General features: G+C 36.1%; 2 protein-coding genes and 6 non-coding genes across 8 annotated transcripts; 6 read left to right on the forward strand and 2 right to left on the reverse strand.

The window, feature by feature from the left end:
- Nucleotides 1-918: 918 nt before the first annotated feature.
- Nucleotides 919-21,295, forward strand: LOC125806830 (TGACG-sequence-specific DNA-binding protein TGA-2.1). The gene is made up of 12 exons (XM_049486580.1): nucleotides 919-1,576; nucleotides 2,288-2,391; nucleotides 4,383-4,453; nucleotides 4,594-4,779; nucleotides 6,174-6,251; nucleotides 6,331-6,390; nucleotides 6,523-6,600; nucleotides 6,686-6,737; nucleotides 7,921-8,192; nucleotides 9,478-9,726; nucleotides 10,175-10,471; nucleotides 21,162-21,295. The coding sequence occupies exons 1-11, from the start codon at nucleotides 1,536-1,538 to the stop codon at nucleotides 10,322-10,324; spliced, it is 1,341 nt and encodes a 446-aa protein (XP_049342537.1). The 5' UTR covers nucleotides 919-1,535; the 3' UTR covers nucleotides 10,325-10,471; nucleotides 21,162-21,295.
- On the forward strand, nucleotides 11,216-11,376 carry LOC125807139 (U1 spliceosomal RNA). The gene has a single exon (XR_007441637.1). It is a non-coding gene; the product is annotated as a U1 spliceosomal RNA (small nuclear RNA).
- Nucleotides 12,346-12,560, reverse strand: LOC125807158 (small nucleolar RNA U3). Its single transcript, XR_007441652.1, has one exon. It is a non-coding gene; the product is annotated as a small nucleolar RNA U3 (small nucleolar RNA).
- Nucleotides 14,039-14,191, forward strand: LOC125807160 (U1 spliceosomal RNA). The gene has a single exon (XR_007441654.1). It is a non-coding gene; the product is annotated as a U1 spliceosomal RNA (small nuclear RNA).
- LOC125807155 (small nucleolar RNA U3) lies at nucleotides 15,087-15,300 on the reverse strand. The gene has a single exon (XR_007441649.1). It is a non-coding gene; the product is annotated as a small nucleolar RNA U3 (small nucleolar RNA).
- On the forward strand, nucleotides 16,458-16,618 carry LOC125807148 (U1 spliceosomal RNA). The gene has a single exon (XR_007441643.1). It is a non-coding gene; the product is annotated as a U1 spliceosomal RNA (small nuclear RNA).
- On the forward strand, nucleotides 17,029-21,295 carry LOC125806917 (TGACG-sequence-specific DNA-binding protein TGA-2.1-like). Its single transcript, XM_049486672.1, has 4 exons — nucleotides 17,029-17,089; nucleotides 17,573-17,844; nucleotides 20,158-20,406; nucleotides 20,865-21,295. The coding sequence occupies exons 1-4, from the start codon at nucleotides 17,029-17,031 to the stop codon at nucleotides 21,012-21,014; spliced, it is 732 nt and encodes a 243-aa protein (XP_049342629.1). The 3' UTR covers nucleotides 21,015-21,295.
- Nucleotides 21,296-21,859: 564 nt separating this feature from the next.
- LOC125807159 (U1 spliceosomal RNA) lies at nucleotides 21,860-22,020 on the forward strand. The gene has a single exon (XR_007441653.1). It is a non-coding gene; the product is annotated as a U1 spliceosomal RNA (small nuclear RNA).
- The last annotated feature ends 622 nt before the right edge of the window (nucleotides 22,021-22,642 follow it).

The raw sequence follows: 22,642 nt of genomic DNA on the forward strand, positions 1-22,642 counted from the left end.
AATAAGAATGTGTGAAAGTTTAACTATAACGAATTGTAAGAAAGGTAAAAATAATCCAAAGAAGATCATCAAAAGAAGTAATTAGACAAGATATAATGTATCTTCAACTTATTGAGAATATGATGCACATTGACCTTAGATAAGAAAGTTTTGAAGATCGAAAATTAGAATAGCAAAACTATCGTACTTATTCGGGGGAAGAGGCGGGGAGATAGTCTCCTCTTCTCCTAATTTAGTAATCTAGCCTAGTAAATACTTGAAACAAGTTCCAAACATATCGCAACTTTCATCTTATCAACCAAATCAAACTAATTCCTTCAAAATAAAATATCACCAAGTGAAGGAACATATTTAAGATAAAATATAACAATTACGAACTTATGAACTAACATATAAATATAAAGAAACATACAATAAATTATACTCCGTTCCATTCAAAATCATTGTTGTTTCACAAAATCAAGGTGTTCAATTTTTTCCCTCCAAATTTATCCTTGACAATTCCTAATTCAATATAATTTTTCAATGTTATATATAACAAGCTACATAAATAAATAAATCATAATTAAAGGATATTAGTCAAAACCCACTCTTTTAAATAAAGGGATCCAAGTGAAAACATAAAAACTTTGGGTGTGTTAGGTGTAACTTCCAAAACTCCTAAGGGGAATCTGAAATTAGATTGTTTTATTATGTAAGTGCGCTAAATAATTTAGGAATATTAAAATATACTCCTCACTTTTACTTATTTATCATTTCTAATATCAAAATAAAATATTTATATTAGCTACTTTATTTATAGAAAGACATATAAAGTTCAAAATAAACAAATAAAAATGATCGGATCGAACAAATATTGATATATATATATATATATATATATATATATATATATATCGGTGGCTTAGAAAATGACGTGGGGGCTAGCGTAGTTTGGGATGATCTAAACGTCACGTTTGTCATCTTCCTCTCTCTTTCCCTCGTTCTTCGTGGTCATAAATATATAATAATATTAAGTAAAATTATACAAAAATAAATTCTGGGTTCGTTGAATTTTGTGTAAAAAATGAGTCTTTATACAGAAAATTCAACTTCAAATTGTTTCCTGACCAGTCATTAAACCACTCCAACTTTGCTTATTTAGTTTTTATACAAAGTGGGGTTGTAGAAAATTCAGTTTTCTTGAGGTTTTTTATTAATTTTCAGCTTTTGGGTATTAGCTATTAACTCATTTTGATGAAGGGGTAGTTGGGTTTTGATAAAGTTTTGACCTTTTTGGTGTTTGAAGTGAGGGTTTATGCACAGCTGTTTTTTTTTTTTTTTGGGTTTTCTTGATTTCAATGGTGTAATTTTGTCTGATGCGGTGTATGTATTAAAGTTTTAAGCGGTTGCTTTTTGGAAGTTTTTGTACTTAGTCAACTATTTGAAGGGGGTTTGTAGTTTAATTTTGTTTCTGTAGAGTTTTGAGTGTATGAACTGAGGTTGATGATGATGTGAAGATTGGTAGAAAAGGCTATAAGAGTGGTACTTCTGGGATGCCAAGTTTCATTTCTCAGATTCCAGTTTCAAATCACATGTATATCTCTTAACATGCTTTTTCTTTTTTGAATTTCTGTAAATTTTAGTTTGTTCTTTGTATGTTTGTAAGTGTTGGATTTGTTTCAGATGTGGGATTACTGTTTATTCTTATGTTTTTGTTGAACGATTCGAGTTTTGAGATTGTTGTTATTGGGACTAGGCTATACATCTTTCTATTTGTTCATGTAAATAAAAATAGAAGTCACTTACAGTTTGATTCTAGTTTGGAGAGATGACTTTTTATGAGTTTTAGGATAGCCACTCAAGCGAAAAAAGAAGAAGAAAGAGAGCTGAACTCTCTTTGTTTCAGGACCGGATAGGTCCTGTAGCGGCGGAGGTAGGATTTCCATTAACGGGGGTTCATAGATAATTTTGACTTTTTATATAATCATGTGTTTTCCGGTGAAGGGGATTCAAATGAACCCCCTTCTGCCGTTGTCCAGATCATGGTTTAGGTAAATCAACTATTTCTATTAATACTCCGCTAATCCCTAGAAACGAGTTAAACTTAATAAGAAGAGGAAAGAATGTTCAACCATTTCATAGTCAAGTTGTTTTTCAGAGTTCTTCCTGAATAATTACAGTTTAACGTGTTAGTCTAAATCTAGAATAGTTATATGTCATTGCTGATATGCTGTGTATGTAGGTGACATCTCAGATTTTTAATTCCTGTTTAACAATATTGTTGGGCTGTAATTTTGGATTTCAGGGGCACTGAAGGGAACAATACAAATACTTCTCGAATGTCTGAATTTGGGGTGCTTGAGCAATATCTTGGATTCCGTATTGGAGATGGTGCTAATGTTAATCGAAGTATGTATTTTATAGACTAATCCTTAATGTTCTTGGTCTGCCTATCTTTCCTATCTGTCATCTGATAAAAGAATCTTTGTATGTTTGAGCCTTTTTTAAGTTACGGGTTTACAGTAGGCACCAAGTATGTTTTGTCTTTAGTGTTTCTAGTGAGCATTGGGCTCTCTTGTTGTAAACAACTGATGATCTTATCAGCAAGTTTTACTTTCCATGCAAATTATCTTTGGGTAGTTGAGACCTCCGAAAAGTTTAAATGAGCTGAAGAGACTGATCATGGCATAGGACTTTTCTTTGCTTTTCTACCCTAGTCAGGTCTAAATGTAGTAAGAGAAGTGGGACTTTGAACTTAACTCAATTCCAAACGTTAGTAGGAGTTCAAGATTATATAAGAGATATTTGGACATGAGGGTCCAACATTGGGTAATTTAACATTAGGGAATTGCATCATACTATGTTAAGAGCAATCGACCTTGGGCATAACTCTACCCAAAAAACTAGTTCATTGGGGAGAGTTGCAGAAAGACCATATAAAGAAGGTAAAATTCATACCCTCAACCGACGTGGTACCGTAACGTATGAATCCTCTTTATAGATAATATTCGAAAAGCTAATATTCTTATGTATCTATAGGTTTGGAAAATATATTCGGCGCATAGTATATGAAGTAACCTCTTTATACATAATCTACGAAAAAGTAATATTCCCATATATATGTCTATAATTTGGAAAACATATTTGAGCACATAGTATATGAAGTAACCTCTTTGTAGATGAGCTACGAAAAAGTAATATTCCTATGTAGATACCTATAGTTTGGAAAAGATATTTGAGCGCATAGTATATGAAGTAAATAGTGTTTTGTGATATTGAGATAGCTAATTTAAATTAAGAAGACGAAGTTCATTGTTCCAAATATTTGATATATCTTGAATTGGGTCTTCCTATTTGGACAATGTTAAATAAGAGTTAAATTAGTATACCTATTCCAGGAATGTTGGGTTTGGCAGTAACGAACAAAATGGGAATTGATTTTTTTTGTCCTAATATGGGTGCAAGACATGTGACCTTTTTACATCCAAAAGTAGTGGTGTCAAGAAAATGTTCTGTTTGCATGGTGTTTAAAATTTTGGGTTTAGTTCTAAATGCACTGTTAAAAAATTAGGTCAAAAGCGCGGACTTCATAAGTTATGTACCAGGTGGTCATTTGCACAATTTGCTCTTATTTCCTGATCTCTATATATTTATATAATTGCCACCATCTGGTTTTGTGTTTGTCATTTTCGGATTACAATGTAATGTAAAGATAGTACCCCCTCCGTTTCAATTTGTTTGTCTTACGTTCTTTTGTAGTCCATTTAAAAAAGAATGCCTCCTTTTGACAACTCTGTTATTTCAATTTCCACATGGCATGTTTAAGACCAAGATTAAAAGACATTTTGGTACATTCAACATATGAGTTTAAGACCACAAGATTCGAAAGTCCTTTTACTTTCTTAAACTTTGTGCCAAGTTAAAACTAGACAAACAAATTGAAACAAAGGGAGTACCTATCAAATATAATGTGTAGATATTGCAAACAATAGCCAAAAAATGTTGAAGAGCATGAAGGACAAGGATAATTGGGGTTTTATTCCTTTGTCACTTTACAAACTGATCTGTCAATGTAACTTCCGGGTGAAAGAACTAACTTATGGTCTAATAAACTGGATGCCTGCTCTCCAAATACTCGATATTGTTAAACCTAAATGTTTAGAGTGATGCTGGAAGGTGGTCTGGATCCCCCTTATTAGAGAACTGTGGTTGCAATGGTATTCTTGAGCTTGATTTCAACTGTAGTAGGAATGCTTGATTGTACTGAAAAGCACTTGTGTTTTCTTTTCTAGTGTTCCGTTATATGTGAACCACAATTGTCTAGCAACTTGTCTCACTTATGTGAAGACTGACCATTTCCTGTGTAGTATGATTGATGAATATATTTTTTGTTGGTTTAGGTCCCCTATTTAATTCAACATCTGCAGCTAATCCAGCAGTGGGATTTGACGTCTCTGGAACCATCAATAGGGTAATCATGGCATTATTCTCTCTACATTTCTTCCTAAAGAGATGTAGAAACTGTTAATCTGATAGTGCCAGAGATGTCCACAGGCTGAGGGCAAGGCATTTAGCTTATTTTGATATATTTTTTTCCCATTGAACTTTCAGAATTTAGCTCCTTCAAATACAAGTTTGTCTACTGCTGCTCCGGGATCTCATGTAATACAATTGCAATCAAACTTAGTTCCTGCAGCCGGCACTCATCCTGAGAATTGGGGCGAGTCCAACATGGCAGATTCTGGTTCTCGCACTGATACTTCAACTGACATGGAGGGAGATGATAGAAATCAAAGGGTAATTTACTCTGCTTGTCTCAGTTTCATTGCTTAGCCTCTCTTAGTCCATTTCTCTTTGATTTGTAAAGACCTGCGATCTCTTGGAATTTATCTTGATTTGAGTAAGAATAAAATTTAACAGAAGCGAAGGGTCAAGGGGCCATCTAGGCAAACCAACAAGTATGGATTGGGGTTTGGTTATTGTTATTGCGCTTGGCCACTTGCATAAAGTGAAATGTTTATTTGGAGTCATTTTGTTCTATTTGGGTCTGTGCTGATCAGACTCGGGTTCGGGTATCCGACCTGGGTGCTGCCTATCGAAAATCCAGATTCTTTATCACATAAATTTTAGGATTCAGGGGTATGGATCTGAGTACTGATACAGGTGCTGGGATATGGCCAATAATTGTTTATTACGATATATTTCAATTAGTTGAAGTTATTGAACTTAAATTAATAGAAGTTCATTCCTTATAAACACCAATATTTTGTTCTTTTCTCACGCAATAGAAAAGGGTTCTCATACTTTACATTTTTTGAGAATGACCACATTCGCGTACTTTATATATATTTATGACATAAACCCAAAAATCAAACTAAATACCCAATCAATCTATACTTCTCGGTCTAGAATGTGTTAAGTACCCAAGATAAGTTGACCAAATCTGCTATAGATCCCACACCCACACCTATGTCGTGTCTACATGGGTGCGGCGGAGATTTTGAAGAGTGCTTGCAACATAGATTTGGACACTAGTATGTCTGTGTAAGAAAAAGTGTGAGAGAATCTCTGGTTTTAGAAAACTCTAATTTTCCTTGAATGATTAGTTATTTACTATTCCTGTCCCATCTTATATGACTCTTCTCTGTTTGGGATGTCTCAAAATGTTTGACATATTCCATCTCTGCAACTTTCACAACTGTCAAGAATCCAAATTCGTTAAGGTGTTCAAATTTTAAACTTTAATCTTATGTTTTCTTTGTTAGATGAACTTTTCAATTGTTATTACTTTAATAAATGTCACCACTGATACAATAAATGGAAGTGTGTGTTATTGAATTATTAATTCAAAATATAAGACAATTATTTGTATTGTAAAGAAATGGATAAGTGGAATAGATACAGAGGACTTATGTTAACCAATCCCAAACTAGCTGTTATTGAGCAATAATTGGTTGATTGTCTAGGTTTCATCACTTCAATTTCATACTTGAGTCCCCTCATGATTTTGGATTGTTTGTGGACCTTTTAGTTTCAATAATTGTTATTGCAACCTTTTTGTTTCAATAATTGTTATTGCATGCTTAAAAAATTAAGCGGAAATTTCTTTACTTGAAAGTATAACATTTTTCATGATCTGGTTTGCGTTCTTACATTTGAGTCATGTATGAAAATTCTTTTCCATTGTGCAGATTGAGACGGGTCAATCCAGGGCTATTGCAGCTTCTGATTCCAGTGACAAATCAAAAGAAAAAGTCTTGGATCAGAAGGTCCGTTTCTTACTATTTAGTTTTAGAAGAGGAGAACTTCCTTTCTTATTTTCTTTTTGCTTATTATCACTGCTTGCAGACATTACGGAGACTTGCCCAAAATCGTGAAGCTGCTAGAAAAAGTAGATTGAGGAAAAAAGTAAACCTCTCTTCTCTCATTCTCCACACTAGTTTGTCATTTTAGTATATGAGGGATGCTGAAGAGAATATGTCAGCTGATTGTTTCTCACTCGTCTTTAAATGACTAATTCCGTACTTGCTTATGCTGCAGGCATATGTTCAACAGCTGGAGAATAGCCGGCTGAAGCTATCGCAGTTGGAGCAGGACCTTCAGCGAGCACGTCAACAGGTATTGGCTTCTTCCTTGCTTTTGGGAGGACAACTTGAGGAGGTTCCACAATCTTTTCTTATTTTGTTTATTTGTGCAACTGAAGGGGAAGTACATTTCAAACATGGCAGATCAATCAAACGGAGCGGGTGCCAGTGGTATGCCTTTCTCTTGTAGTTCCCTTTTTTCATTTCAACAAACAAGAAAATTGATGGGTCTTCTTCTAGATCTGTTGAGGAAGTATCACTTCTTGATACTAAATTCAGCTAGGAATGGGTTGTTATTTCATGTTTCTTGCATTTGATTCTGTTACCATCTGTTGTCTTTAGTGTTTCAGTTGCCACATTATTTCTTTTTTATTATTGTTCATTTTCTGGAAGTCCTGTATTGCTTTCCGTATTAATTGACCTGTTTTCTCCACTGCCATATTTCCTTTTCCCCAGCCACTTTGATTTGCTACACTTGAGCCGAAGGTCTTTCTAAAATAGTCTCTCTACCTCTACGAGGTAGTAAGGTCTGCGTATACTCTTCCCTCCACAGACCCCTTTTGTGGGATTGCTCCCAGCAGGACAGACTACACTTGATGTGATAAAGATCGTTCTAGGAGAACAAAACTGGGTATGTTGTTGTTGCAACTTCCGCAGTTCGACAATACTCTTTATTGTATCAGCTATGATATCATTAAGATCATCTAGATGTGCCTCTCATAGATGATAATGACAGGATTTGGGTAGTTCTAGGAAAATTTGGGTGGAATCAGAATGGTTGGTTTCACTAGACAGAAAAGCGTCCACCATATTGCAGTCAAAACAGACATTTTACATGATGGCTATCTCTATCTTAAACTCGTCCTATATGCACTTTATGCACCTTTCAGCCTTTCCAGGAATATTTCGTCTCTCATATGTTGTGTGTCGCGCGGTCTGTGTTTAGGAAGCAAATAAGACGGAAATAATGTGTGTTTTTAATTGAAGGAGATTGTAGAACTTCAGTTTTCTTGATTTTCCCTGATTGACTGGACTCAAATAATGAGATAACTTGTGAAATCCATCTGCGTGTTGATACGCTGTGGATGACATTTAATCCGAAATTGAGGAACAAAGTAAACTGCAACTTTCAATTGGTACTTGGTTTGATGTTCACAAGTCTCACACTTGTGATGGTTGCTATGATTAAGATAATGAATGAATCGGTTGCTGCTTTATGCACTCAGTTAAATACATGACTTTTTTGTATTAGGTTGGCCATTCTTAATAAGATAACGTTCAACCCCTAATTTTTGATTGCACTGAAAAAGTTTTCTCGTGCTAAGATAACCTTTCAGATGCTGCTGTTCTGCAGGGACCTTAGCATTTGATGCAGAATATAGTCGATGGTTGGAAGAACACAACAAACACATCAATGAGTTGAGAACCGCTGTCAATTCACATGCAAGTGACCCTGAACTGCGAAGTATTGTGAATAATGTCACTGGACATTACGATGAGGTCTTTAGGGTGAAAGGAAATGCAGCCAAGGCGGACGTATTCCATGTCTTGTCAGGGATGTGGAAAACCCCTGCCGAGCGGTGTTTTATGTGGATTGGTGGCTTCCGCCCCTCGGAACTTCTTAAGGTGACCTTCTTGCTTTCATATGCGGTCAATTCTGCGTCTGTTCTTGTATATTTTCCATCTAGACTTTCCCTGTAAAGGATTATAAAAAGCTGTTGTACTACTTGATCATGTATGAAAAGGTCCTATTGTTTGCAGGACTAATAAGTTCTTAGTAGTGTGGAATTTCATTGATTTATGCTTGTGAAAATTTACTTGCTAAAAGATTGGGTGGTTTCACTTTCCGAACGAATGAGGTGCCGTGTAGTGTACAATTGCATTTTTATGTCACTATCTTCTATAACACCATCACTGTAGTCTTGTGACCTGGGATAGTAAGGTCTGACATTCTCCTTCAAATGGCATGGACTTACAATTATTGTACTGAAGCTTTTGGTTTTCTTCTCGTGTTCACTGCATATAGCATCTCTAAACAAACCTGATGCCTAGAAGCAAAAACTTGGATGAAATTGTGTGATTATCTCTATCCATCCCGGATGAGGTTTCCTGAGCTTCTTCAGCTTGGTGATGTTATCAGACTTCCAGTTGCATCTGATGTTAATATGCTTTCACTCTGTCCGTTACGGATGCTTGTGCAGGAATTATATCAGTGCTGCACATTATATTTTCTTCTATTCTTGTGTCATTTGTTCATGAGTCAATCAGATGTTGATAATTTAAGAACTTCAAGTTGCTTCTGTAGATAACACCCTTCTGTGTATGAGCTTCTTTATAAATTATACATTATTTCTTTATAACCATCTAATCCGTAGGCTGAGATTGTTCGACATGTAAAGAGGAGGTGCGTGGATGCACCAGTAAGGGGCCGTGGGAGATTGATTGTAACAGGAGTTAGGAGAGGGAGAGGTAGGCCGAGGAAGAACTGGGGGAGGTGATAAGACAAGACAAGACATGACACAACTTCAGCTTAGTAGGTAGCGAGTAGGTAGAGGAGTGTTGTCACACTTTGTGTGGGAGAGGCAGGGCCTAGCCTCCTCTACGCTTCTCCTTATTAGTAGTATTATTTAGTAGTCACGTAGTTTCCTTTAATGTGTATTGCTATCTTTTGCTATTCCTTTTCGTCATTTGCTCTGTACCTTGCTATTTTGTTGCTACCATGCTTCAAATTCTTTTCTTTTCTTTCGAGCCGAGGGTCTATCATAAACAACCTCTCTACCCACAAAGGTAGGGGTAAGGTCTGCGTATGTCCTACCCTCTCCTCTCCTCTCCTCTCCTGACTCCACTTGTGGGATTACACTGGGTATGTTGTTGTCTCATTTTTCGTGAAATGATTTCTTTGGTAATGCAGCTTCTAGTCAATCAGTTGGAGCCTCTGACCGAGCAACAGTTAGCTGGCATTTACAACTTGCAGCAGTCATCCCATCAAGCAGAAGATGCTCTTTCACAAGGTATGGAGGCATTGCAGCAATCCTTGGCAGAGACATTAGCTAACGGATCTCCTGCTACTGAAGGGTCATCAGGAGATGTAGCTAATTATATGGGTCAGATGGCAATGGCTATGGGGAAATTAGGGACTCTTGAAGGTTTTCTCCATCAGGTAACTCTATTTTTGCTGCTGTTTCCTATTCTTTGTTTGTTTAAATTGTTTACAGTAGATAAGCTGCAAATGCTCGTTCAGTTGTTTGAACATGTGGCAAGCAAATGTTGTTCTGGAGGTCTTTGTAACTGCAACCAGCATGCATTGCCCACAGAATCTTCAGAATACGTCTTGTTTGTATTGATCTTTGGAAAAAAAGCCTGGATACTTTGTCTTTTTATGTCCTTTAATGAGGTCATAAAATAACCGAAGGGTTATGTTCGCCAATACATTCTTAAATCAATAATTCTCCTTCTGTCTCATACTTGTATCTCTCTTGTGAATTATATGATTCAAGACAGCCAGTCATGTTCATAGATTTCTGGTTTGTTATATTAGTTTTATGTCGTCTCTGGAGGCAAAATACGTGAAGCTAAAAGTCTTCGCATCTTTCTGGCTCTTTTAACAGGCGGACAACCTGCGTCAACAAACATTGCAACAAATGCATCGCATATTGACAACCAGACAATCAGCCCGTGCTCTTCTTGCAATAAGTGAATACTTCTCACGTCTTCGAGCTCTCAGCTCTCTTTGGCTTGCCAGACCACGAGAGCAATAAGTATGACATGCATCGCAATATTCTACTGAAACTCAGATATACTACTTCGATACACTGGCCAGTATATGAGATCCAGCTAAGTTACTATATGTAAAGTGGTATTGTATGTGCTTGTGGAAGTGCAAAATTTGTTTTCTATCTCCTTAGGTTTTTAGAATGCCAAAATTTTACTCTGCGACTTAGGAACCAATAATGTACCTGTTTTTTTAGCTATAAAAGGAAAAAGTTCAGTTAGGGATATTAAGAAGTGTAATAGATATTTAGAAAGTTTTATGCTTAAACAAATTATTGCTTGTGACTTTAAAGTTTCTCTTCTGATATGTTGGAAATATAACAAGCATTTTATCATTTTTTCCCTTGTATATTTCTGCAGGAAATGTTAAAATCTGTTGTTATTCATCTTCCATAAAATCTAGATACACCAATTTATGGAAAAATAAGGATGAATATGCTAATATTTTTCTTATTCTTCTTCTTCTTCTTCTTCTTTATACTCATGTTTTCTGAATTATAAATGTCATACTCTACTTTTCAAGGTCAAGTTGAACCATTTTGAAGATTAAAAACATGTAGGTTACTAGTTTTTTCTTCTTTTTTTAGAAAACTATTGTAACAAGTAAGTTGTTTTAAATTGTCGATGTGTGATATTATGTAACGATGAAGAACGACACTTTATTCAAATATTACATTTATCAAAATAATACGATACAATATATTATCAAAATATATATAACTATTATTCAAACAAGGTGTAAGTACTTGGTCAATCAAAGATACAATCCATTAAACAGAGAGAAAAAAAATCTCTCATGAATTTTGTCCCACATCGTTATCTAAGAGAAGTTGAGCAAAAGTATCAGTATAAGTAATGGGCTGAGCAGACTGGAATACATACTTACCTGGACGGGGTCAATGGGCGATCAATAAGACCCATGGCCTAGGCTTGTGACCTCCATTGCACTTTGGAGGGGTGCCTGCCTAAGGTCGACCCAAGTGGTCGAGCCTACGTCATAATTTGTTGCTGTGGGGGCCTGCGTTCGCGCAGCCCCTGCCCAATTCTAAGCCCAAAATTGGATGAATGATGGAAAAATAAAGTAAGGAGTTAATTAGAACGTATCTCATAAATGGTTTGATTACTAAGCATGTCTAATGTGCTTACAAGTTTTAGCCATATACCCTAAAGTGAAGGCCTTGGTAGAGTGTAGAAATACACTGCTCAATATAGTGTATTTGTATTAATAATAAAGTTTGTAGTAATTATACTTAGATTATTTTATGAATCATTAGGTTTGGTGTATTAAAAATAATATGCATAGTAAAAAAAAAATTATTTATAAAAATATCCTTCACAATTATGATAAAAAAAAATGTAAAATTGCTTTTGAGGGGTAATTGAATCTTTAATCATGCTTTAGCATGTATTAAATTCTTTTGCATTATTAATACCTAGAAATTCATGGTATTTAGTAATAGAGTGTATAACTAAGCATAAAAAAATTTACCAAACAAGGAATTGCTAATATATAAAGCTAATGCATACATTATTTTTGTTAATACTCTACCAAACGACCCCTTAGACTTTTCAATTATGCTTGAATCATCCATAATAAGAAATAACTTACTCATAGTAAAAAGATCAAAAATCTTGTAAAGCAAAAATAATACTGTATTTGTCTGTTTCAATTTGTGATAAAATTAAAATTTTGAGATTCAAACTTTTAAACTCAGATCATGATTTTGGACATAAATTTTATAAATTTAAAATCTATTTAAAAAAACCATATAAATCACAATATATAATAACTTTAAAGTACTTAAAACCATATAAAGAAATTTCGATAGATCTATATTTTTGATTTGCTCAAATTTCAACTGTAATACTTTTAAATTGAAAAGAAACACCACAGATGGATGATCCCTTAATCAAAGCTCTCGGGTCTTGTATTGTAAAAATAATATCTCAGCTGCTATGTGCCCTACAACCATGGAAAGAGTCCTCAGCACAGCAATAAAAGATTTTAAGTCTGTCAGACATACTTTAGACCATCCCAAGCTCCATAAATCAGAGCTGAGAACATGATCATCTATCGCACCATGACCTTCGCCATGGATGCTGTTAAACTCGCTCTAATCTAATGGCCACGATTCATCCACCAGACTTGGTTTCCTGTTTCCTTAGAAATCGAGGATACAGTGGTACGAGCCTATAAAACAAATTCTGTTCAAGTAAGGTCGTGCCCATTGCACTCAGTTTCTTCACTTAAGTAGCATTCTCCATATCAGTGTTTTGCCTATGTGGGACAAGGAGAAATTTTGCTACTACTTTTATTAATATGATTTTTTTTCCCTTTTGATGTTCTTTCAGCCAAATGATGAGATGCAGAAAATGGATGAGCAGCTTTAAAAAAAGAAACAAAATTAAGTTCTTCTTGAAAGCAAGGTACTCCTGTCTATGATTTTGTATGCTTCCAAGCCTTGTTGTCAAAGAAGAGTAAGACACTTATTTTGCTTGTATCTCTATATAGCGGTAATATAATTCGTCTTTTCAACATTCAATTTGCTTACTCTACAGCTCTATATTCAACCTTGTTTATACATCCTTCGCCATATCATTGTGGATGAGAATGATGAAATGATTATATATAATATTTGCATCATGTAGTTCATAATTATAGAACTCTAAATGTTTCAAATCACATGAAACTCTTAAATGTTTATGCCTTTTTAAACGAACCTTACAATTATCATCAACTGGTGCCATTTTGCTGCTGGTTAGTTTAGCGTGTTGTGCATGTTACTGATTACTCGGAGAACTCAATTGCTGTGTTTTTTTGCCAAAACCATTCAATAAGTTGATCAACGAGGTGGCTGCAATACAGCTTGTGGATGATTGCAAGAGTTTGTGCTGCATTTTCTTAAGTTTGGCAAGGCCATTAGTCTAAAAATTAATACCTGTTTGAAAGACTAGTTACAGATTGCTAAGCTCTAGATGACTTACTTCTACAGAAATTGGTTTACTACAACAACTGTTTATATGGCATTGGCAAGAGTTGCTTTGACTGATCGATACAAAACCAAGATCTGCTGAAACAGATAAGGGTATGGCCGGTTTGCTTATGGTCCTTCGGTTTGTAAGATCAATGACTATACAGTCAACACTCCTATTAGCTGCTACTGTATACATTTTCATGTAAGCTTCTAGACTCTTGTTGAAGGGACAGAATAAGACTCTGAACAAAATCAACCTGAGATAAGACTGAAGAAGTTGAAAACTAACATGACCTGAGGAAGCTGGTGATGCTATATAAGAATGTGTGTATTATATATGTTATCGAAAATTCATCCTTTCTTAGAGAACTTGCCTTGTTTAATTAAGACAACACTCTTCAGTTGATTGAGCCATATCCATTTATAACTCAAATCTGATTTATTATGTCACTTGAATGCTCTCTTTCAGTATAGACTTTAGTTTTTTCCTCCATTTCTTTTGATGATTGTTATGTTACTAGTGACTAACCTTTTGTTATCTATGCTGGAGAGAATGTCAGCGTCGGGAGCATGAACTTTTTGTTATCTGTTAATTTTCTTTTTCTATTTCAAAACAGAATGCTAAAGAGAGTAACGCCATTTCGACTAATTCTCCCACATCAGTATCTGAGAGAGAAGTGGAGCAAAATCAGTAGTATTAATAATGGGCTGAGCTAACTGGAATACATACTTACCTGGATGGGGTCAATGGGCGATCAATAAGACCCATGGCCTAGGCTTGTGACCTTCATTGCACTTTGGAGGGGTGCCTGCCTAAGGTCGGCCCAAGTGGTCGAGCCTACGTCATAATTTGTTACAGTGCCTGCGTTCGCGCGGCCCCTACCCAAACCTAAGTTAAAATTTCCCTTTGAAAACTAACATTGCTTAATTATGCTGTAACTATTCAATTTTATTCAGTAGAGGAAAGCTCATATTTTCTTATTTAAAGTGTCTTGATTCAGATTTTATCTTAACTTTTTGCCAGAGGAATAGGAACATGAAGCAGCAATGAGAGATAAAGCTAGTTTAACTTGAGGTTTGTGCTTCTGTTTAGCAGGTCTTAATTTTAACTTGGTCACAAGACCATGAAGTTGGAGACATAATCTTATTACCTACACGGGTTTCTGCTGTTTCCTTTGATAAATATTTAGAGTGACATCAAGCTGAGAACAGGTTATATCTTCTTGTTTGAGGAACCTTTGTCTTAATTTTCTCTACTTCTACTTGGTGATTGTTGCTGTCGAACACTGTGATTAAACTTATATACTCCTTCCGTCCCTATTTATTTGTCAAATTTTGACTCGACACACCTATTAATAAAACAATGATTGATATAGTGAGTTCATCATTTTACTCTTATTAATGGATAGGGTTCCAAACATATTTACTTACTATATTTTCCAAAGACATTAACTCAATATTAATAAATTGAGAGTATAATAAAAAAGAAGTAAAAGGAGAAATCAAATTATGAAATAGTTTATAAGTAAATAGAGACGACAAGTATATATGCCACACTTTTACAAAGTTAATCAATGCAAAAGAAGAACAAATATGGTGGAGCAAAAATTAATCTTTGGAATTGAGAAAAACCAAAGGGAGAAAGAAACATATGAAATTGAGAAGAAAACCAAAAGTAGATTTCTAGTGATTATAGCAATTAGCAGCCATGGAAGCCTTGCTTAGCTTAAAAAAACAGAGCTGGGAAATTCCATAACAGCAAAAAATGTTTTGAAGTCTGTCAGACAACCATTAGACCATCTCAACACCCATGATTGAGGCTAAGAACGATCATCAATGGCACCATGACCCGAGGATCATGGAAGCTATTAATCACGCTCTGGTCTAATGGCTACGAATCATCCACCAGACTTGGTTTCCTATCTCCTTAGAAATCAAGGATATAGTGGTACGAGCCTATAGAACAGATCCTGTTCAAGTAAGGTCGTGCCCATAGTACTCAGTTTCTTCAATTAAGTAGCGTTCTCCAGCTCTGTGTTTTGCCGATGTGGGACAAAGAGAAATTTTGCTACTATTTTGACTGCATTACCAACAACTAAGATGAGTGATTTCAATTCAAATGTCAGGTCTTCTGTTGTTTTCCGGAGTTAATGTTGTTTTGGTCTCAACGATAACACCTGTCTATGATTTTGTACATTTCCATCCTTTATTGGGTAAATAAATTGTAAGTGTGACAAAAAGGTAAATAAATTGCTAAATAATTCATACAGCTAAATAAAGATGAAGCCATTGAAGTATCAGAACCTCAAGGATAAAGATGAAGCCATTGAAGTGTATGGTCTATTCCACTGATGGTGTCAGCAGATGATATTCCACAAAAAACATAGCCGCGGAGCATACCTCTTTTGTTTTCTATCTCTCACTTTCGAAATGTATGTTGAAATAGGCAATGGATATTGAGGACAAAAAAACATAGAGAAGTTGCAGCAAGGGAAAAGGAGGTTGCTGCAATCGCGTAAATGGCAAGGAGTATGATCAAACAGGAAGGCACAATGTGATGGTCATTCACTTTCAACAAGGTGAAGTTCTTGATTAATATTGTACGATCAATTGACTAACATATGACCATATTGTAGATCGTCTATATAATATTATGTGTCGATATGAGCTGAGTGCATCATATATAAAGTAAGAGCCTAAGACCTTAAAATTTCCAGAAATAAAAACATGTCATGACGCAGATTGGAGCCTATACATAGATTGGTTCAGGTCTGATACACTTTAGGCTACATTGCTCGGACTCTCCAAAAATGTTGCTACACTCGTATCGGATCCTCCAAAAATGAGTACTTTTGGAGGATTCTACACGCATGTTTCAATGTTGTTGAAAAGTTCGAGGAACATAGGTTTTAGGTGGTGAAGTTTTGCAGATACGGAAATGCATCTGAAGAACTGTTCTCTAACAGCTTCTTTAGTTCTTTTTGTATTCAAAGAGAAACAAATAGTATCCATTACACTGGTTTTTTTTTACCATCTCCAAACAGAAAGCTATAAAGAGTAATAAGTAATTCTCCCACATCAGAAACTAAGAGAAATGTGGAACAAAAGCGGTAATATTAATGATGGGCTGAGCGAACCTGGAAACATACTTACCTGGACGGGGTCAATGGACGATCAGTAAGACCCATGGCCTAGGCCTGTGACCTCCATTGCACTTTGGAGGGGTGCCTGCCTAAGGTCGGCCCAAGTGGTCGAGCCTACGTCATAATTTGTTGCAGCGGGGGCCTGCGTTCGCGCGGCCCCTACCAAACCTAAGCCCAAAATTATCTGTTCTAGTAAGAACTTGACAGGAAAAGTAACTCTGGCTAAACAATTAACAACAGAATTGTCCTGCATGAATGTAGCAGTTATAATATCATATCCTTTCATTATATATATATCTACAATAATTGCTGAATATGCTGCAAAGGCGCAGCACATGAGCTAAAGGTGAGAAATACTAGTTATGTAGTCTTACGCGAAGCTCGTTATGAGAACCTCAATGAGAGAGATGAAGCTATTGAGGTGTATGCTTTATTTCCCCTGATGTTGTGACCAGATGATATCACAAAACACACACCAATGGAGGTATAACAAGTTTGAAACGCGCATATTGAGGTCAAAAATAGCATAGAGAAGTTGCAGCAATGGAAAAGGAGGTTGCTACAATCTCGTAAATGGCATGGTGCAATGTGATGGTCATACACTTTCAACAAGGTGAACTTCTTGATCAGCTGTGTACATCATAGGGAAAGCAAGAGCTTCCAAGCTTAAAATTCCGGAAATAAATACATGTCATGAAGAAGTTTGGGCCCATAGACCGATTTTAGGCATGTAATTTTTGTTGTGCTGCTTGGACTCTCCAAAGTAAGAGCCTCCATTCCAAGCTTAACATTCCGGAAATAAAGACATGTCATGAAGAAGTTTGGGCCTATAGACCGATTAGGCATGTAACTTAGGTTATGTTCCTCGGACTCTCCAAAGTAAGAGGCTCCAAGCTTAAAATTCCAGATATAAAGACATGTCATTAAAAAGATTGGGCCTATAGACCGATTTAGGCATGTAATTTAGGTTGTGTTACTCGGACTCTCCAAAGTAAGAGCCTCCAAGCTTAAAATTCCGGAAATAAAGACATGTCATGAAGATGCTGCCATTCTTGATTGCACTCAAAAAGTTGTTTCCTTGTGCTAAGATGACCTTTCAGATGCTGCCATTCTGCAGGGCCCTTACCATTTGATACAGAATATAGGCGATGGTTGGAAGAACACACCAAACACATCAATGAATTGAGGACTACTGTCAATTCACATGCAAGTGATCCTGAACTGCGAAGTATTGTGGATAATGCCATTGCACATCACGATGAGGTTTATAGGATGAAAGCAAATGCAGCCAAGGGTAACGTAGAGCATCTCTTGTCAGGGATGTGGAAAACCCCTGCTGAGCGGTGTTTTATGTGGATTGGTGACTTCCGCCCCTCCTTACTGCTTAAGGTGACCTCTTCTTGCTCTCATTTCTGTGCAATTTTGCATCAGTTCTTCCATATCTCCCATCTAGACTTCCCCTGTATATGATTATAAAAAGCAGTTATACTTTTTGATCATGTATGAAAAGGTCCCATTATTAGCAAGACTAATAACTTCTTAGTACTATGTGGAACTTCATTGATTTATGTTTGTGAAAATCTAGAATACTTGCTAAAGATTAGGTGGTTTCACTTTCCGAATGAATGAGGTGCCGTGCATTGTACAATTGCATATTCATGTCACTATCTTCTATAACACCATCACTGTAGTCTCGTGACCTTGGATAGTTAAGGGTTGAGATTCTCCTTCAAATGGGACATACGTACAATTATTGTGTTGAAGCTCTTGCTTTTCTTCTTGCATCCACTGCATAATAGCATCCTAAACAAACCTGATTCCTAGAAACAAAAGCTTGGATAAAATTGTGTGGTTATTATCTCTAGTCATCCCGGATGAGGTTTCCTCAGCGTCTTTAGTTTCCAATAGCATAAGCTAACTTCCTTACATGCTAATTAATCTCGAATAATTAAGGCACAAAGCATAGAGGAAAAGATGACTACAAACTATTGGTAGGAAACAAGTAACAATAATTAACAAAATGATTAAAAAGAAAAAGATGATTATTAGTCGAGTAAATCAACATTAATAGCTTTAAGAGCTTCATTAGCCATAGTCTTATGCATTTTCTCAGAAGGATGAACAGCGTCCCAGAACACAAACTTTGTTCGATCACCACAAGTATTCAACCCCTTACAACTCTCTCCATACTCTACTGTTCCTGTCCCGCAACACCCCTACTTGTCTCTGTAAAACCTGTTCCATTATATTTATAATTCATTAGCAACATATATAATATCCATATAAAATACCAAATATATTTTCTTGAAAAATATTTTTTTTGTTTACTTATTAAATATCATAATATATGTGAGATAATAATGACTGAAACATATTTTTTGGAATACAAAGAGTACATGTGACAAATTGGTGGATTGAGCTGAATTTAGACAGGTCAAAATGAGTTGAGTTGATAAATCGGTGGGTTATTGATCCGTCCAAAAATTACTTCGGTGGGTCAAGACCTACCTCACTCGATTCTTACCAAGTTTTAATTGTTTATTTGTTATTCAAGTTTTAATTTTCAAGTTTTATCATGTATGAAAAGGTCCTGTTGTTAGCAGGACTAATAAGTTCTTAGTAGTATGGAATTTCATTGATTTATGCTTGTGATAATTTACTTGCTAAAGATTGGGTGGTTTCACTTTCCGAACTAATGAGGTGCCTTGTGCTTGTAGTGTACAATTGCATTTTTATGTCACTATCTTCTATAACACCATCACTGTAGTCTCGTGACCTTGGATAGTTAAGGTCTGACATTCTCCTTCAAATGTCATGGACTTGCATTTATTGTACTGAAGCTTTTGGTTTTCTTCTTGTGTTCACTGCATAATAGCAACTCTAAACAAACCTGATGCCTAGAAGCAAAAACTTGGATGAAATTGTGTGATTATCTCTATCCATCCCGGATGTGGTTTCCTGAGCTTCTTCAGCTTGGTGATGTTAGCAGACTTCCAGTTGCATCTGATGTTAATATGCTTTCACTCTGTCCGTTTACGGATGTTTGTGCAGGAATTATATCAGTGCTGCACATTATATTTTCTTCTGTTCTTGTGTCATTTGTTTATGCGTCAATCAGAAGTTGATAATTTAAGAACTTCAAGTTGCTTCTGTAGATAACACCCTTCTGTGTATGAGCTTCTTTATAACCAATTATGCAGTGCGTGGATGCGCCAGTAAGGGAGTGTGGGAGATTGATTGTAACAGGAGTTAGGAGAGGGAGAGGTAGGCCGAGGAAGAACTGGGGAGGTGATAAACACGAGACATGACACAACTTCAGCTTAGTAGGTAGCGAGTAGGTAGCGGAGTGTTGTCGCACTTTGCGTGGGAATGGTAGGGCCTAGCCTCCTCTACGCTTATCCTCATTAGTAGTATTATTTAGTAATCATGTAGTTTCCTTTACTTTAATGTGTATTCCTAACTTTTGCTATTCCTTTTCCTCATTTGCTCTGTACCTTGCTATTTTGTTGCTACCATGCTTCAAATTCTTTTCTTTTCCTTCGAGCTGAGGGTCTATCAAGTATCATAAACAACCTCTCTACCCACAAAGGTAGGGGTAAGGTCTGCGTATGTCCTACCCTCTCCTCTCTTGACTCCACTTGTGGGATTACACTGGGTATGCTGTGTCTCATTTTTCGTGAAATGATTTCATTGGTAATGCAGTTTCTAGTCAATCAGTTGGAGCCTCTGGCCGAGCAACAGTTTATGGGCATTGCCAACTTGCAGCAGTCATCCCAACAAGCAGAAGATGCTCTTTCACAAGATATGGAGGCGTGGCAGCAATCCTTGGAGGAGACATTAGCTTACGGATCTCTTGCTACTGAAGGGTCATCAGGAGATGTAGCTTATAATATAGGTCAGATGGCAATGGCTATGGGGATATTAGGGACCCTTGAAGGTTTTCTCCGTCAGGTAACTCTATTTTTGCTGCTGCTTCCTATTCTTTGTTTGTTTAAATTGTTTACAATAGATAAGCTGCAAATGCTCGTTCAGTTGTTTGAACATGTGGAAGTCGGGGGCAAGTAAATGTTGTTCTGGAGGTCTTTGTAACTGCAACCAGCATGCATTGCCCACAGAATCTTCAGAATACGTTTTGTTTGTATTGATCTTTGGAAAAAAAGTCTGGATACTTTGTCCTTTTATGTCCTTTAATGAGGTCATAAAATAACCGAAGGGTTATGTTCGCCAATACATTCTTAAATCAACAATTCTCCTTCTGTCTCATACTTGTATCTCTCTTGTGAATTATATGATTCAAGACAGCCAGTCATGTTCAGAGATTTCTGGTTTGTTATATTAGTTTTATGTCGTCTCTGGAGACAAAATACGTGAAGCTAAAAGTCTTTGCATCTTTCTGGCTCTTTTAACAGGCGGACAACCTGCGTCAACAAACATTGCAACAAATGCATCGCATATTGACAACCAGACAATCAGCCCGTGCTCTTCTTGCAATAAGTGAATACTTCTCACGTCTTCGAGCTCTCAGCTCTCTTTGGCTTGCCAGACCACTAGAGCAATAAGTATGACATGCATTGCAATATTCTACTGAAACTCAGATACACTACTTCGATACACTGGCCGGTATATGAGATCCAGCTAAGTTACTATATGTAAAGTGGTATTGTATGTGCTTGTGGAAGTGCAAAATTTGTTTTCTTTCTCATTAGGTTTTTAGAATACCAAAATTTTACTTTGTGACTTAGGAACCAATAATGTACCTGTGTTTTTAGCTTTTACAAGGAAAAAGTTTGGTTAGGGATATTAAGAAGTGTAATAGATATTTAGAAAGTTTTATGCTTAAACAAATTATAGCTTGTGACTTAAAAGTTTCTCTTCTGATATGTTGGAAATATAACAAGCATTTTATAATTTTTTCCCTTGTATATTTCTGCAAGAAATGTTAATATCTGTTGTTATTTATCTTCCATAAAATCTAAATACACCAATTTATAAAAAAATAAGGATGAATATGCTGATATTTTTCTTTTTCTTCGTCTTTATAATCCTGTTTTCTGAATTATAAATGTCATACTCTACTTTTCAAGGTCAAGTTGAACCATTTTGAAGATTAAAAACATGTAGATTACTAGTTTTTTTTTTTCTTTTTTTACTGTAACAAGTAAGTTGTTTTAAATTGTCGATGTGTGATATTATGTAACGATGAAGAACGACACTTTATTCAAATATTACATTCATCAAAATTATATATAGCTATCATTTAATCCATTAAATAGAAAGAAAAAAAAAGAAGAGAAACTGATTAGAATGATGTATCTCTCATGAATTTTGTCCCACATCAGCATCTAAGAGAGAGAAGTGGAGCAAAAGCAGTAGTATTAATAATGGGTTGAGCAGACTGGAGAACATACTTACCTGGATGGGGTCAATGGACGATCAATTAGACCCATGGCCTAGGCTTGTGACCTCCATTGCACTTTGGAGGGGTGTCTGCCTAATGTCGGCCCAAGTGGTCGAGCTTATGTCATAATTTGTTGCAGAGGGGGCCTGCGTTCGCGCGGCCCCTGCCAAACCAAAGCCCAAAATTATCTGTTCTAGTAAGAACTTGACAGGAAAAGTAACTCTGGCTAAACAATTAACAACAGAATTGTCCTGCATGAATGTAGCAGTTATAAATCATATCCTTTCATTATATATATATCTACAATAATTGCTGAATATGCTCTGCAAAGGCGCAGCACATGAGCTAAAGGTGAGAAATACTAGTTATGTAGTCTTACACGAAGCTCGTTATGAGAACCTCAATGAGAGAGATGAAGCTATTGAGGTTTATGCTCTATTTCCCCTGATGTTGTGACCAGATGATATCACAAAACACACCAATGGAGGTATAACAAGTTTGAAACGCGCATATTGAGGTCAAAAATAGCATAGAGAAGTTGCAGCAATGGAAAAGGAGGTTGCTGCAATCTAGTAAATGGCATGGCGCAATGTGATGGTCATACACTTTCAACAAGGTGAACTTCTTGATCAGCTGTGTACATCATAGGGAAAGTAAGAGCTTCCAAGCTTAAAATTCCAAAAATAAATACATGTCATGAAGAAGTTTGGGCCCATAGACCGATTTTAGGCATGTAATTTTTGTTGTGCTGCTCAGACTCTCCAAAGTAAGAGCCTCCATTCCAAGCTT

This window comes from Solanum verrucosum, unplaced genomic scaffold (assembly GCF_900185275.1).
Source record: "Solanum verrucosum unplaced genomic scaffold, falcon-dt-bn FXZP01000196.1, whole genome shotgun sequence".
In the NCBI taxonomy this organism is placed as follows: Eukaryota; Viridiplantae; Streptophyta; class Magnoliopsida; order Solanales; family Solanaceae; genus Solanum; species Solanum verrucosum.